Source organism: Onychostruthus taczanowskii, unplaced genomic scaffold, assembly GCF_017590055.1.
Source record: "Onychostruthus taczanowskii isolate IOZ18803 unplaced genomic scaffold, ASM1759005v1 scaffold64, whole genome shotgun sequence".
Taxonomy (NCBI): Eukaryota; Metazoa; Chordata; class Aves; order Passeriformes; family Passeridae; genus Onychostruthus; species Onychostruthus taczanowskii.
Window position 1 is genome coordinate 1,709,488 of NW_024504122.1, and position 15,804 is coordinate 1,725,291.

The window sequence follows — 15,804 nt, forward strand, 5'->3', positions numbered from 1 at the left end:
GAGCTTGTTCCAAAGAGAAACAAAGTCTGTTATTGGTTAAACTCAGCATCTCTGTGGTCCCGGCTGGGGCGAGTAATAAAATGGCTTTTGGGGCCCACATATCAACTATGGAAAGGTGTGTTACAGAAGCTGGTGGACACATTACAATGCCTTGGAGACCGGGCATACTTTAAGGAACAAGTTTTTTATCCGGGATCACCTGATGATGCCACACAGAATCACAGAATTAGATTAGAAAAGACCTCTGAGATCATCGAGTCCAGTCGGTGACCGAACACCAGCATGCCAACAGACCACGGCACTCAGTGCCATGTCCAGTCTTTCCTTAAACACCTCCAGGGACAGAGACGCCACCACTTCCCTTGGGCATTGTCTAATCCCTTCCATTGTCTAATCACCAGTTCTGCGAAGACATTCCTCCCCATATCCATCCTAAACCTCCTCTGGCACAGCAGACCAGTAGCACGGGAGTCAGGACTGGAAGCTTTCCATACAGAGCCCAAATGTACGTGACCATCCCGAAACATGCTCCCTGTTCTCCCGTTACCGCCCCGCAGCCCGCCGGTCGCCATGGGAACGGACGCGGCGCGGGGCATCCCGGGCCGCAAGACAACGCTGCAGTAAAACCCGGCCGGGCGCCGCGCCGCAGCCAATGGGCGTTCGGCGACCGGCAGGGCTGGCCAATAGGCGCCCGGGAGGCGGTGCCTTTGACCAATGGGGGCGGCCGGCGCGCAGGGGGCGGGGCAGAGGTGCTGCGAGGCGCGCACGGACCAGAGCGCAGCGCTGTCCGCTCTGCAGCGCGCCGGTCCCGCAGCGCTGGTGCTCGGTGAGGGACGGGGCACGGGCGGCTCCGGAGACTCAGCATCCCGGTACCGGGGACCCCGCGTGTCCCGGCGGCTCCCCCGTGCCGGGGCTCTTCCCCGGCCGCCGCCTCCGGTGTTCCCGCATCGCCGGCAGCTGCCGGCGGCACCCTGCAGCCGCGCGGGCCTCCGAGCCCTGGGCCGCGCGTGCCGGGCTTTCTCCGCCTCGCTCGGGGGAGGGAAGGGCCGTCGGGCCGGGCGATGGAGCGGCCGCGCTCTCTCGCGGAGCTGCCGGGCGGGAGCGGGGCCGGGGAGGGCCGGGAGGGCGGCGGTGCTTGTGTGGCCGCGGCCGGGGAGCGGCTGCTGAGCGTGAGCCGGCGCTGGAGCCGCCGCTGCTCGGGCCGTGCCCGGGGCCGCGCCCGGCGGTGCCTGCGCGGCTGCTTGGCAGCAGGTGGTGATGGCAGGTGCTCCTGCAACTTTGAATTTCCTTCTTCTTTCCTCCAAGCAGGCAATCATGAGTGATCGAAAGGCAGTGATCAAAAATGCGGACATGTCAGAAGAGATGCAGCAAGATGCTGTGGAATGTGCAACTCAAGCTTTAGAGAAGTACAACATCGAGAAGGACATCGCTGCTCACATAAAGAAGGTAAATGTTGGCTTGTAATGTGCTCATGAAAAATCAATTGGGGAGAACGCTGCTAGGCAAGTAGCTCTAGAGAAACGAGTTCTAGAGGCACCAGATAATCAAGTTAGACTTTCTCTCTTTCTGTTCTGTTCTCCACCCTTTACGTGGGCCTTTCTAGGTCCTTCTGCTTACTCTTCTTACCTCTTCTGCCACTGTCCCATTGTCCAGCTGAGCAGAGTGGCAGCTGCCTGTCCCTGTGACTGATGAGCTGGTACCAGACACGGGCTCTGTGCAGCCTATTTAAAGAGTGGTGCTTTGCCGACCATGTAATAAGTGGGTTTGGTTTTTTGCCTTTCTCAACACATGTAAGACAAGCTGTTCATGCTAATGCTGAACAGATGGTTCATAGATTACATTTTGTCACATTTTCTCTCTTGACTCCTACTGAGAGCCCGACTGAGCTGCAAGGAGCTGAAGGGTTTGGTTGAGCAGAACAGAAACTTCCATGTCCTCACAAAATTCTCTCCAGCTGACAGCTGTTAGGTACTGCAGTATAAATCCACTGACTGCATAGGTTTGCTCACTGAAGACCTGTACACAGGAGTTTATTTGTAGTAGGCTCCTGACAGCAGTGTGTCACATCATCATCTCATGACCAGGTGTCAGAGATATGGCAGAGAATTTTCCATCAAGTGTCTTTTCAGCATCCTTATTGAAAAAAAAAAAAAAAACTAATGAAGTCCATTAGCTTCAGAAACAGAAGCTAATACAGAACAATACCAGTTTCATTAGAGATTCAGAACAAGCAGAAAAATTCTTAGAAATTATGGTTTGAGATCATGTCATGACTGTAGGGGAAAAGTTCCCTCCCCAAACATATGTTTTAAGCGTATTCCTGCTCTGCTTGGAAGCACTTTTTTTTTTTTTTGGTATGACTAAGCAGCAGATGAGTTATAAAGTGACAGATGATCCTTGTGCTTAAGAGCATATGCTGCTCCTTAATTGCCTTCTTCCAAAAGTGATACTTGTTATCAAGTGACAAATCATTGCCAAAAAAGCCTCCCCAACTGTTAGACAATATTAGTATAATTACCATGAAAATGCTGACTTTCTAATCCTCTGTTCTGTAGGAATTTGACAAGAAATACAATCCCACGTGGCACTGCATCGTGGGAAGGAACTTTGGCAGCTACGTGACTCATGAGACCAAGCACTTCATCTACTTCTACCTCGGCCAAGTCGCTATTCTTCTTTTCAAGTCTGGTTAGAACCATGGACTGTTACTGAAACTTGCACCTGGGGACAGGACTGCACACTGATTCCCACCTTCAGCCTTCCTGGGGAAACACATCTTGATCTTCAGGTCTTGTATTGTGTTGTTAATGGTCAGGGATTTTGCTCTAGCGGCTGGTATTTTCATTGTGGCTATATAGAAAAGCAGAAATGTCTTCCTTGTATTTATTTTCTTTCAAAAGATGGCTTCTTTGCTAATAAAACTGTTGGAAGAAGTTTATCCCTTTGCCCTCTTGAATTACCCTCTTTATTGCCATGTGAATGAAGGATGAACATCCCCACCTTGATTCCCACACCCCAAATCCATCCTTTCTTAGGAAACTTTCTTACAAGACTGATTTAAGTGGAAAAAAGTTGATGCAGAGCCCTTTTATTTCACAAGCCTTCCATTTGCCTTTGAAAGAAGGAGTCATGGGAAAAAATCCTTAAACTCCACATGACAAAGATAATAACAGCTTCATATAAGTCCATCACTACTTCATAAATCCAAGTTACTTCTCACAAGTATAATATCCTCCTTTAAAGCTTAGTAAAAAAAAGAAAGGCATCTTATTTGGAGACTAATCAGTCTATTTCTTTATCCACACCCACTGCCAACTTGCTTTGCTTGTCAGCATTGCTCAGTTTTGGCCACATCCTTTACACTGCACTTGGAGGAAATGCAAGTGTAAGAAACACCACTGGAGTCACTCCACAGGTTTCTTGGTGGGGGGAGGTAACTTCTGTTCTTCTGAGCCCAGCTGCTGAGAAAGTATCTGCTGCACAACTTCTCAGAACTCCTTTTGATACTGTTAAAATTCTACAGCTTTCATATCCCTCATGAAAATTACACTTTGGGTGTTCTGCTACCCAGACTCACAGTTTGAAACCTGAGTGAATGGCAACAATGCCAAAGTTCAAATTCTCATAATCCACTTTGAAAAAGCCTGCATCTTCTATCATGGCCTTCAGCTCCTCCTGAAAAATAAGTGCCATAAGTATTAACAACCTGAAGGCCAGCAAGCCAGCTGGCCACAAGATGATGCTGGAATTGTGTTTTGTCTGTTAGTGAATTTGGGGAAATCCTGCCTTACCTGAGGGGGGAACTGTCGGATGCTCTCCACAAGATACTGGTAAGACCTCCAGTCACCAGCAATAACCTCACCCAGGACAGGGATAACCTGGAAACTGTAGAGATCATAGAGCCTGCACAGAGAGATGGTAAATATAGATTAACATAAATTTAAATTCCCTCCAACACGAGCTGGTCTCTATGCCACCAGGCTATGCAGTCTGTAGCTGACTTTAAAAGTGCACCAAGATGTGGTCTCAAAGTGCAGATTGACAGAAACAAATTTAAACCCCCTCCAACACGAGCTGGTCTCTATGCCACCAGGCTATGTCAGCTGTAGCTGACTTTAAAAGTGCACCAAGATGTGGTCTCAAAGTGTCTGCACCTCTTATTCTGAGTACAAACAAGAGAGCCTTGTGACATGGCATAAAGCATCACCATGTTCCTACCTGGAAAGAAGAGGGTTGCTGACATGACTAAATTCAAGGCAGAGAAATCTTCCTCCTGGTTTCAGCACACGATAGGCCTCCTGAAGTGCCTGAGACAAAGCAGATGTGATGTTTGCTTCTGTAGAACAGCACCTGCCTATAATCATGCCATGTGATGTTATCATGCAACTGTGATGAACTGAGGGGAATGAAGAGGAACTGACTGGCAATCTGCAATATTTACTGTAGAGAAGCATCCCAAGACAAGTATATAATAAAAAAAACCCCAAATGTGCCACAAACCCAAAGCACAAATACTCTTGCTGTTACATAAATAGATTTTTACAAGGCTTTGTGTCAAAACTGTGATGTCGGGTTTGCAATTTTCTTTTCTTTCCCTACTCGTGGTTGATGAAAGTTTGTTGGCAGAGCTCTTATAATTACAGACCAAACACAAAAGGAAGAAGGTGACTCAGCTACAAGAAACTGAAAATCAAAAACAGGCACGATAATTTTTTTTTCAATCAAAAGATTTTACTGTGAGGCACACCCAAAGGTTCAAAGAAGGAATGATACTGGGTTTCGGATGAGCAATGTGTAAGAACAGGAAGAAAAGAGGAAGAAGAAGAAGAAAATCTTTGGCTACTTCGAAAATTCCATCCTGCATCAAAATAGAATACCTAACAAGAATCTAGACAAAATCCTGTTTAAAACTGTATGTTCTTTCATACAAGAGCAGAGTTGTATTCCAGAACTTCTGAAGGTTGTACATCTGCTCGACTTCAACTGTCCTGTTCCTATGGGATAAAATATCAACACTACACAGGAGCTCTGCAAAAGAGTTGGCAGCTTGGGTGTGTTTTGTATCAGGTCTCCAGGGAGCTCTGCTACCAGACTGCTGTATGCATGAAGGCAAAGAGCCTGTGCTCTGGAGGGGTGCAGACAAAGCACCAGGAAAAGCCACATGCACATTAAGTTCAAAGGCATATGGTTCAAGGTGGTTTGGATCCAAATGCTTCACCTTCCACAGGAGCTCTGCCACGGTTGTAACACACTCCTCCAAAACAGACAACGAGTGCCTCCAGACAGGTGTCACCCCCACAACAGCCAGTCCTTCTCAAAGGACAGAGATAGTTCAGAACAAAGAGTACTATTTATCCTAATTAAAATCATACTTGTTCTTTATAGGGAGCTCAGCCTCCAGCCAGTGTAAAGACACTCAGCAGAAGTGGGCTGAACAGGCTGGTTCAACAGCAGTGGGGGCAGCAGCCTCCTTCCCACTCTGCTCTGGCAGTTCTGCTGACTCAGGCAGGGAAGCAAAAGGGGACAGGAAGCATTGGACTCACTGCTGGTGGGATATAGTCAGGTGCTGCAGGAAGATTGAGATATGCAGACTGACTGCCCTGTGCATGTGTAGATCCATCCATGCCATAGGTCAGGAAAAGGTGGGGAATGGCTGTAGCATGCAGCCCTTTGCCTTAGGAACCTGAGATTGTGTGGCTTGCCAAGCGGGAAGGATTGGGTGCAACTGGTATAAATCTATCTTTTTATGACAAAGGTGGGGCACTTAATTGCATTTTCTATTCACACAAGTTGCATACTACATGTCACTTATTTTAAATGCTGCAGGAGTAGACTAGGATCTTCCTTTTTCCAAAGAAGCTCCTACTTTGCTTCCTTTGTAGGACCCCATGTCAGGATACAGTGTAGTAACTTACCAAATCAATACGAGTTACATTTCGGATTCCAAAGGCAATTGTGTAAACATCAAACTTATCATCATCAAAGGGCAACTCTTCAGCATTCCCAAGTACCCAGGACAAGCCTGTAGTGAAAGACAAGTCATAGAACTGAGCTCAGACTGCTCCAGAAAGGCTAGAACTTAGCTATTCTAGAAGGAATTGATTATTTTTAAAGTTATACTGAAAACAAATGTTTCCATTTTGCAGTTTTGTTAGAAGAAAGACACCTTGGCCTCTACTCATCAATCTTTCAAGACAGAGTAACTCATTTTGTAGATCAGCCAAAACACCATTCTGCACATACACACAGTGTGTAAATGCCACAAAGATTTTACCCAAAACTTGCATCATAGTGGAAAGCACTGTTGGCTGCCATTTGTTTGTGGCAAAGTTGTAAAAAGAGAATTTCTGCTCGAAGTGTAGCTATGGACAATTACTAACATCTTGCCATGCAATAATGGCCAGAACACTACCACATTTTGCTAGAAAGCTCCCACAGGCTGAGGAACATGAAAAGCCACACTCCTTCCATCAGCACTATCAGTATGTGATGCACTTGCAGTTGTGTTGCTTCCTAGTCCCCAAAGGATCAAGACAATGTCTGTCTTTGGGTTATTGGCAAGCAGACAAAATGCACAATCAGTGACTGTGCAACTCGTGCTCCTTTTCCCCATGCACAGCTCCCACTCTTCCTGAATGTACACAGGGAAACTGCAAAAAAACCTCTGTCCCTTACAATTTCTTGCTATCAGGAATGTTACTGCCACAGTACAATGCATTATTTACCTTCAGAGTAGCCAAGATGCTGTGCTTTCTGCTTCCCAACTTTTAACATTTCTCTGTTGATGTCACAGACCACCACTTGGGAATCCCCTAGTGAGTTAATTTTGTCCTTCTGGTAACTCTCAAAAATTTCCTGCCATGACAAATTCTGATGGTGTTTGAGCTTCCTCTGGAGCTGGCATTGTCGTACAGAGCGAACATAATTAATGAATCGAAAGGCAATGTCACCTGCAGTTGTATCAAAGGAAAGATACACATTTTGGAACATTTTCTGACTCCAGGAAGTTGAAACATAAGCCTTTGAACATCCAACTGACTTACTATTTCTTTTTAGTCATATATATTTAAAAAAACACCCCCTCAAACATACTGTAATAGACACAGAAAGAGTGTGTGTGGACATGTATATAGATAAAAGGGAACTTACTAAAATCAAAGTCCTTGAATTTACCTTCTACAAATTTACACAGTTTCCCATAACATATCATGGCAGGACTGTAACACTTTCAGACCCTTAAAGCAAGATATTACAAAACACAAAGATATCAGTTCTCAACCCTTCTCTGGGAAAGTCAAGTAGATGCTTCACTAGTTTTAAAGATAGGGAGCTAAGGGTGAGAAAAAAAACCCAGGAGGAAATGTAACTCTGAGCAGACTCAAACAGCTGAAAAACAGTGTGGCACTGTCATGTGGAACTCAACAAAATTATTTACCTGTTCCCCCAGCAACATCAAGGAGGAGTGTTCCTGGGCAAGGGTTCATTTTATGCATGAGGATATCCTTCCACACCCGATGAATTCCTAGAGTCATTGAATCATTCATTACATCGTATTTCTTGGCCACAGTTTCAAAGACCTGATAAACTGCAAAGAAAGGACATGGGAATGAGATGAAATTTACTTAAAAATGCTTATGTCTAAGTAAAACGAGCCCTTTATTGCCCTGTGGAGGTCTGTCCACTATGTGGAGCTGAAAAATACCACAGGAAAACTCATTAAAAATAAATAAAATGGAATCTGCTGAGCCTGTTGCCTGACAAGGGTCTCTGCAGAAACACAGCCTTCCCGAGCCGAGGGAAGTAGCAGCGATATTATTCACCGAGACTGCCGCTGGCGCCTCAAACACGGGCCCAGTCCCAGCACTCTGGAGAACGATCACCGGCTGCCGGGAGCGCAGCTCGGCTCCGGGCCCGGCCCGCCCGCTCCCGCCGCCGCCCTCACTTTTCTCCCTCCTCTCCTCCTCCGTCACGGTCTGGAAGCCGAAGTGCATCTCCGGCCCCGCGGCCAAGCCGCGCCGCGCCCGCAGAGCTCCGGCGGGCCGGGACAGCAGCGCCCGGCAGCGGCCCCGCCACAGCCGCACCGCCGCCATCTTCGGCAGCGCCGGGGCGGGGCCGCCTCCGCCGGTGCCCGCTCCACCGGCACGGGCCCGGGGGCCGCCTCCGCCCGGTGCCCTCTCCACCGGGACAGACCCGGGGGCCGCGCTCCGCCCGGTGCCGCTCCACCCGGGACGGACCTGGGAGCCGCGCTCCGCCCGGTGCCCGCTCCACCGGGACACACCCGGGGGCCTCCTCCGCCCGGTGCCCGCTCCACCCGGAGCGCAAGCCCAAGGGGCGCCGTTTCTCCCGGACGCGGTCACCGAACCCCCCGGTGCCACCGCTGCTCCGCGGCGCGACGGAACCTGTGCTGCGAGGACAAACGTGACGGGGAAAAAATCCCAAAAACCCAAACCAAACACAACCCTCACGGTGGACTTGAGTATTTTTGCAAATAGTTTTCTTCAACTTTATTTTATTTAGTTTTCTCTAGATTTCTAATTTTGCGATTTCCATCACTTAAGTGAAGCCTCGTGGGGAACGGGAGGGAGGGTTTGTGGTTCTGATGAATTACAAGAAGGAGTGAAAGATGCCTTGATTCCGGTTAGGAGCATTACAACACTTAGAAACCTTTCTCTTTTTTTTCTTTCTTTCTTTTTTTTTTTTTCTTCCCCAAAACCCATCCTCCTTATCATGTTACTTGAACATGCAGGAGTTCTGCCAGCTTTGTAGATACAAAGAAGTTACTTAACCCATTCTCAGGAGAGATGACATCATGCTATATAAAATCAGCCCAGGGACTGCATTCCCAGGGCATGAGCTGGGCTCCCTCACCCCGGACCTTCCTGCCATATTGGGACTTTTAGCACCATCATCAGACCACAGCACGATTTTCTCCTATTTTCCTCATATAATATTTTTTAAACTCTATGCTCTTTGCAGTAGGATGCCCTCCAAAGCATCATATTTGGTTTTGCTGGGTATTTTTCTCAGCCTGAGCTATAGTGACAGATGATCTTTGCCCACCCCAGCAGTGACTGGGAGAGTCCCTCAGCAGGGACAGACACGGCATGGACACCAGTGACCAGCTGCACTCACGGAGTCACTGAATGGGTCAAGCTGGAAGGGACCACTGTGGGTCATAGGGTCCAACCTTCCTGCTCCTGCAGGGTCATCCCAGAGCAATGGCACAGGACTGCGTCCAAATGCTTCTGGAATATCTCCACTGAGGGAGACTCCACAACCTCTCTGGGCAACCTGTTCCAGAGCACAGTCACCTGCACAGTGAAGAAATTTTCCTTCTCACTCAGGTGGAACTTCCTGTGCATCAGTTTCTGCCTGTTGTCTGCCTCTTGTGCTACTTCTCAGCACCACTGAGAAGACCCTGGTCCATCCTCTGACACTCACCCTTTAGATAATTATACACATTAACGAGATTCCCCGTCAGCTGTCTTTTCTTGAGGCTGAACAGGCCCAGCTTCCTCAGCCTTCCTCACAGGAGAGACACTCTGGTCCCTTAGTCACCCGTGCTGCCCTCCCCCGGCCCCGCTGCGGGAGCTCCGTGTCCCGTCCTGGGAGCCCCGAGCCGGACACAGCACTCCAGATTTCCAGATGTGCCTCAGCAGGGCTGAGCAGGGGGGCAGGATCGCCTCCCTGACCTGCTGGCAATGCTCTTCCTAATGCTCCCCAGGACTCCATTGGCTTTCTTGGCCCCAAGGCACACTCCTGGATCAGGGACAACAGTTTGTTGTCCGTGAGAACCCCAAGTTCCATCTCCACAGAGCCTCTTTACAGCCGGTCAGTGCCCAACCTGCACCGGCGCTCGGGGTTATTCCTTCCCCTTCTTCCTTCCTGCGTTCAAGCAGCTCAGCCGTGAAGAAAAAAACTAAAGCGACGGGGAAGGGCTGCTCACGGCGTGAGAGGCACCAGTCCTGCCTGGGCCGGCTGGGCCGGCGGGCCCGGGGCCGCCTCAGGGCCGTGCCCGCTGCGCATCACCGCGGCGCCGGTCGCCATGGGAACGGCCGCAAGGCATGCCGGGCTGAAAGAAATTGCTGCGGCAAAACCCTGCAAGAGCGCCGGATCGGGGCCAATAAGATCTCGGGGTGATAGTAGCGGTGACCAATGGCTGACGGCCCGTGCTGAGGGGGCGGGGCTGGGGGCGCTCGGAGGCGCCGGCGGCGCGCGCGGGTCGGTTAAACAGCCGCGGCGGCGGAGCCGAGTGCGTGCATCGCTCCGCGCCGTCCCGCACCGTCACCGGCTCTGCATCCGCACCGCCCGCTCGACGGTGAGGGCAAGGCCTTGCCGGCCTTGAGCATTGGTCAGGGGCAGCTGCCCAGAGGGGCTGGGTCCGGGTCCGGCTCGGGAAGTCTGGGACTGGGCAGCCCCCCGTGCCGGGGCTCTTCCCCGGCCGCCGCCTCCGGTGTTCCCGCATCGCCGGCAGCTGCCGGCGGCACCCTGCAGCCGCGCGGGCCTCCGAGCCCTGGGCCGCGCGTGCCGGGCTTTCTCCGCCTCGCTCGGGGGAGGGAAGGGCCGTCGGGCCGGGCGATGGAGCGGCCGCGCTCTCTCGCGGAGCTGCCGGGCGGGAGCGGGGCCGGGGAGGGCCGGGAGGGCGGCGGTGCTTGTGTGGCCGCGGCCGGGGAGCGGCTGCTGAGCGTGAGCCGGCGCTGGAGCCGCCGCTGCTCGGGCCGTGCCCGGGGCCGCGCCCGGCGGTGCCTGCGCGGCTGCTTGGCAGCAGGTGGTGATGGCAGGTGCTCCTGCAACTTTGAATTTCCTTCTTCTTTCCTCCAAGCAGGCAATCATGAGTGATCGAAAGGCAGTGATCAAAAATGCGGACATGTCAGAAGAGATGCAGCAAGATGCTGTGGAATGTGCAACTCAAGCTTTAGAGAAGTACAACATCGAGAAGGACATTGCTGCTCACATAAAGAAGGTAAATGTTGGCTTGTAATGTTCTCGTGATTTCTCTGTGCACATGAAAAATCAATTGGGGAGAATGCTGTTAGGCAAGTAGTGCTAGAAAAACAAGTTCTAGAGATGCTAGGTAATCAGGTTGGACTTTCTCTTTAGGCTGATGTCCATGTGTTCCTTTACCCACCCTTTACGGGCCCTTTCTGGGTGCTGCTTTTTTCTTGCAGTGCTTTCTGCTTACGGCCTTTTTTGCCACTGTCTGTTGTCCACGTGAGGACAGAGTGGCACCTGACTGTCCCTGTGACTGATGAGCTGGTACAAAACACAGGGACTCTATTGAGCTCTCCTGTGGTTTGCCTCTGAGAGGTAGCTTGTTCTTGGTTTCGTTTGTATTTAACTTAATCTTAAGGATCTCTTTACAATTCTTGCCAGCTGGATCAAAAATAGCAGGGGAAAAGTAGTTTTCTGCAATTCTCTGTAATCACACCTCTCACTACATAGTGATATAAGCAAAAAAGAAAAAATATTGGTGGCACTGGTTATCTGTTATTTGCAATATCTGTGTCATCCTTTATGTAGGATTAACAATACATGAGAAAGATCTAGTTCAGATTATATTTCCTGCTTCGTCAGCTCAGGAGAACGGAGAAATCAAAGTGCGTCAGTAGAAGTTAAAGCGATCTGAGTGGAAGAGCTGTTGAAATGTTGAGGCCGATTGGACTGAAACTGTCTGGAGTTAACTGCTTGGCATGAGGGGCTAAGTTTGATAAGGGTTTAGGCCACAAGCTGTGAATTTTCACATAGATATGTTAACTTTTTTCTGACACTCTGAAAAAGGGCCTCAAGAGCTGGTTCAAGCTGGAAAATAAGGAAGTTATAACTGTCAGCAGAAATCATAACATGACATAAAAAAGACTGTCCAGAGACAATGAAAAAAAACAATAAAGAACAAGAAGACCCCAGACCCTAATGTTATTTGTCAGAACTGTGAAGGGTGGGAACTGAGACTGGGAGGGTGTAATTGCCTGGCAGTTTCTTTGTCCGGGGTCCTTCTGAAGGCACCCAGCTGGAGCTGTTCTGCTGCTGTACCACTCAAAGCCTGGGGCTCTGCTCCAGGATACCTGGGGTGGAGGTGACTTGAAAATTTGGGATACTTGGGGTGGAGGAGCTTCTCTAACATGAAAAGTAATTCATCCATGCAGAATGATTGCTTCTGCTAAATAAATACTTGTTTGCTATGACCAGAGTACTGAAAGGTTTTTTTTCTCCAGAAAATCACCTATGAAAGTTGAAAAGAGGTTTAGTACTTTTCAGATATCCTTTGTTGCAACTACTGGGAATTTATAGAGGATTAGTTTGAAAATATGTAAAGCACAACTGCTTAGATTTATTGATCATACTGTTGTTACAGAGCATGTGACAGAGAATTTTCTGTTTAGTAACTTTGCTGCTCATAAACAATGAAATCTAAATTATGGCTTTGTCCCTGTGGGTATGAAACTAATTATCTTTTATATGAGAATTGTGGATTCAATCATGTTATAAATTATGGGGGAATAGAAGATTACTTTCCTTCAACAAAAGTAAAGTTTTAAACTTACTGCTGCTCAGTTAGGAAGCACTGTGGGGTTTTTGTGTGTCTGACCAAGCAGCAGGTAAACAATAAGATGTAAATAAAATAATCCTCGTGCTTAAAGAGCATCTGTTCTTCCTCTGATTGCCTTGCTCAGAAGGTGAATAACTATTAGATGAGTTCTTAATTTGTAGTGATCTGTTTTGCAGGAGTTTGACAAGAAATACAATCCCACTTGGCACTGCATCGTGGGAAGGAATTTTGGCAGCTACGTGACTCATGAGACCAAGCACTTCATCTACTTCTACCTCGGCCAAGTCGCTATTCTTCTTTTCAAGTCTGGTTAGAACCATGGACTGTTACTGAAACTTGCGTCCAGTTACAGGACTCTCTGACCAGTAACTGCAGCCTTCCTGAGGACACAGGCCTTGATCTTCAAGGGCAATGGCAGGGATTATGTTGTAACAGATGACATTACATCGTGGATATAAAAAGGAAAAGTACCAAAAAAGTCTTCCTTGTATTTATTTTTTTCCAGAAGGCTCCTCCTTTGCTACTAGAGCTGTTGGAGCAGTTTTGCTTTTTGCAAGTTTTATAGCCATCTACTGTATTTCCTGATTACTGCTAGTGCTATGCAAGTACTGACAGTGTGTTTAGCTCTTTATGTTCCAGACTTCTCTTATTATTTTCATTTTACTTTTATAAAATAATTTCCCCCCTCTATTTTTGCTGGATGTGCTGTCCCAAAACCTGAGTTGTTTCTTTTTTCTGCTGTCTCTGGTGAAGTGTACTGGAGAATAAAAGCCAAGTTCTACCCCAGCCAGGTTGTTATTTCTGGCCGATTTGTATGTTGTGGTGGTGGTGGATGGCTGGGGCCGTGGGGGAGTGCAGCCTGAGGGGTGTGGGGGGCTCTGTGTGCGGCCTGCAGTGCTCCCACTGCAGCCCACAGGCCTGGCCTCCATCGGGATGTGGGAGACTCGGTACCGGGCAGGGAGCGGGGCCGCCCCTGCGGGCCTGGCAGCAAAGGACAGCGGCTGCTCGAGGAGCGGGAGCCCGGGGCGGTGCTTGTGTGCCTGTGGGTGGCGGGGCTTAACTGAGCCCGCGTGTGAGCAGCTGCTGCTCGGCCCCTGCCCTGCCCCTGCCCCTGCTCCTGCTGCTCGGCCCCGGCCCCTGCCCCTGCTCCTGCTGCTCGGCCCCGGCCCCTGCCCCTGCTCCTGCTGCTCGGCCCCTGCCCGGCCCCTGCCCCTGCTCCTGCTGCTCGGCCCCTGCCCGGCACACCCTGCCGATGGTGGCACCGAGGGCACGCTGGCAATGACAATAGCTGAGGGGCTGCTTGGAAGATGGGCCTGCCAGGGGCTTGCTCCTGCAAACAAACCCTCTTCACTGGTTGAAACAAAGAGCCATGTATGATCAGGCAGCTGTGGTAGAGGATACACACATGCTAAAGAAATGGAGCAGCAACTTCTGCAGGGCCCGATTGGGCTGTGGAGAAATGGGAAGTTGAAAGAAAAATCATGGTCATTACAAAGAGGATAAATGATTGATTGCAGTAGCCTTTCATGGAACACTATCCACACCAGACATGAAGGGGGAACAGTTGGAAAAATGAAATACTGTGATCATGTGATACTTTGGTCTTTTCCTGGGGCCTGGTGTCACCTCAAAGAAATCTCCAAAATCCAGACTACTTGAATGCTGAGCTAAATACGTAAGTCACCAAGGAGCACAGTGGTTAGCCAGGCCTGCGCTCTGTCAGGGACAAATAGCTACCGTAGCCCTTGGCCTGGGTCGAAGCCATCTGTCTGTCCCATGTCCCACTCCTGGTGACGTACTGCAGGGAAGGAAAATATGTGGAGCCTTTAAGATAAGCCCAGTGTCCTCTGCGTATTTCCAGTAACCCCAGACTCCGCTGATAGCTGCTGTCGTACTGAGAAAAAACTCAGAAACTCTTCCCAGTGCGGGCTCAAAGCTCCTTGACCAGGTAATGGCCAGCCAGACCAATAGAACGACCCAGGCTCTTGTTCAGCAAACGGTGCTTTCAGGAGCAGCGGGAGGCTTTTAGTCGATCCCCTCCCTGCTCACTAGAGCGTCCACAGCATTACAATTGTTTCAGGCAGAGAGAAGCCGCAGCCGCTCTCCCTGGTGCCCCCGGTTTACCGGGGCCGCAGCGGCGTTCCCGTCGCCATGGGAATGGGAGCGGGCGCGCGGCACGCCGGGCTGGCGAACGCCCCGCCCATCGGCCCGCGCCTGACCAATGAGATCTTGGGGAGCTCCTAGAGGTGACCAATGGCCGACGGCCGGTGCGCGGGGGGCGTGGCCGGGGCGCTCCCGAGCGATGGCGGCGGAGGTGGAGCCGCGGGCGGGGCTGGCGGAGCCGTGAGAGGAGCGGCGGGGCCTTCCCCGGCCCGGCCTTCCTTCCCCGGCCCGGCCTTCCTTCCCCGGCCCGGCCTTCCCCTGCCCGGCACACCCGGGCAGCGCTGCCCGGACGCGGCGGAGGCGCCGAGCGGCGCCCCAGAGCGCGCTGGCAGTGACAGTACCTATGGGGCTGCTTGGCGGGTGGTTCTGGCAGGGAGCTGCTCCTGGAACTTGGAATGCTTTTTTATTATAGGTGACCTGTTTATTTTGTGAGCTGTTTGAACTACATGGTTGTTTTTATTTGGGGGAAGACTTTCTCGTATTTATTCCCACAGCAAGCTAATTTGCTAATAAAAATGTTGTGTTTTCTTTTTAAAGTTTTGTGTCTCTCTACTCTTTCTGGTACTGCATGTGCTGTTTCTTGCTTCTTTTCAAATGCAGAGGAACAACTTTCTTAAAGTTGAGGGTTTTCACCCCCCTCAAATCCAAAAGATCTAAACACTGTGGTAACTACACTCCCAGTTTGATCAGTAATTCTGAGAATAATAGACCTAAATAGGGAACAATCAGGTGTTAAAATAAGACCTTTATGAGGCTTTTCTTAAAATAATATTTATAGTGGATTTATTTGAAACATGTAAAACACAAATTCGTGGATTTGTTGATGATACCGGTGGTACAGAGCATGTGGTCTGTGCACACAAAACAGTTTTACTTGCGGGGCTGTACATTCAGACCGTGGTATGAATTACGGGGTAAAGATGCCCTTACATGCTCCACCTGTACTTTTTTTTAAGGAGCTGGGAATTGCTCTCCCACATAACTTGAAGCTCTCATCCCTAAAATAATAGAAAAGGCACCAGGAGATGCATTTAATAATGCATTTTAAAGGTTAAAAGAAATGTCTTTCGGATCTGAGTTGCCGTGTGGGTTTT

General features: G+C 49.8%; 3 protein-coding genes across 4 annotated transcripts; 2 read left to right on the top strand and 1 right to left on the bottom strand.

Moving 5' to 3' along the window:
- The first annotated feature begins 567 nt into the window (after positions 1 to 567).
- On the top strand, positions 568 to 13,333 carry LOC121344422 (dynein light chain 1, cytoplasmic-like). Of its 2 annotated transcripts, XM_041420365.1 has the most exons (4): positions 573 to 826; positions 1,309 to 1,446; positions 2,556 to 2,696; positions 12,865 to 13,333. In XM_041420365.1, the coding sequence occupies exons 1-3, from the start codon at positions 653 to 655 to the stop codon at positions 2,691 to 2,693; spliced, it is 450 nt and encodes a 149-aa protein (XP_041276299.1). In that variant the 5' UTR covers positions 573 to 652; the 3' UTR covers positions 2,694 to 2,696; positions 12,865 to 13,333. The 2 variants fall into 2 exon arrangements, with proteins under 2 accessions (XP_041276298.1, XP_041276299.1); XM_041420364.1 differs by lacking the exon at positions 12,865 to 13,333 and having other exon boundaries at positions 568 to 826; positions 2,556 to 2,938.
- Positions 3,073 to 8,124, bottom strand: COQ5 (coenzyme Q5, methyltransferase). Its single transcript, XM_041420363.1, has 7 exons — positions 7,943 to 8,124; positions 7,436 to 7,585; positions 6,726 to 6,950; positions 5,916 to 6,022; positions 4,219 to 4,307; positions 3,792 to 3,903; positions 3,073 to 3,675 (listed from the first exon to the last, which is right to left on the bottom strand). Exons 1-7 carry the CDS (start codon positions 8,088 to 8,090, stop codon positions 3,574 to 3,576), a joined length of 933 nt encoding a protein of 310 aa, XP_041276297.1. The 5' UTR covers positions 8,091 to 8,124; the 3' UTR covers positions 3,073 to 3,573.
- LOC121344423 (dynein light chain 1, cytoplasmic) lies at positions 10,166 to 13,333 on the top strand. Its single transcript, XM_041420367.1, has 3 exons — positions 10,166 to 10,318; positions 10,826 to 10,963; positions 12,724 to 13,333. Exons 2-3 carry the CDS (start codon positions 10,832 to 10,834, stop codon positions 12,859 to 12,861), a joined length of 270 nt encoding a protein of 89 aa, XP_041276301.1. The 5' UTR covers positions 10,166 to 10,318; positions 10,826 to 10,831; the 3' UTR covers positions 12,862 to 13,333.
- Positions 13,334 to 15,804: the final 2,471 nt, after the last annotated feature.

What these genes read in the sequence shown, in the direction of transcription:
- LOC121344422 (XM_041420364.1), top strand. Translation starts at nt 653, where the DNA reads ATGGGCGTTCGGCGACCGGCAGGGCTGGCCAATAGGCGCCCGGGAGGC. An exon ending in TCCCGCAGCGCTGGTGCTCG is followed by an intron (nt 827 to 1,308) that starts GTGAGGGACGGG and finishes TCCTCCAAGCAG; the next exon opens with GCAATCATGAGTGATCGAAA. An exon ending in TCGCTGCTCACATAAAGAAG is followed by an intron (nt 1,447 to 2,555) that starts GTAAATGTTGGC and finishes TCTGTTCTGTAG; the next exon opens with GAATTTGACAAGAAATACAA.
- COQ5 (XM_041420363.1), bottom strand. Translation starts at nt 8,090, where the DNA reads ATGGCGGCGGTGCGGCTGTGGCGGGGCCGCTGCCGGGCGCTGCTGTCC. An exon ending in TGATGTTGCTGGGGGAACAG is followed by an intron (nt 6,951 to 7,435) that starts GTAAATAATTTT and finishes ATACAACTGCAG; the next exon opens with GTGACATTGCCTTTCGATTC. An exon ending in GCATCTTGGCTACTCTGAAG is followed by an intron (nt 6,023 to 6,725) that starts GTAAATAATGCA and finishes CTTTCACTACAG; the next exon opens with GCTTGTCCTGGGTACTTGGG.
- LOC121344423 (XM_041420367.1), top strand. Translation starts at nt 10,832, where the DNA reads ATGAGTGATCGAAAGGCAGTGATCAAAAATGCGGACATGTCAGAAGAG. An exon ending in TTGCTGCTCACATAAAGAAG is followed by an intron (nt 10,964 to 12,723) that starts GTAAATGTTGGC and finishes TCTGTTTTGCAG; the next exon opens with GAGTTTGACAAGAAATACAA.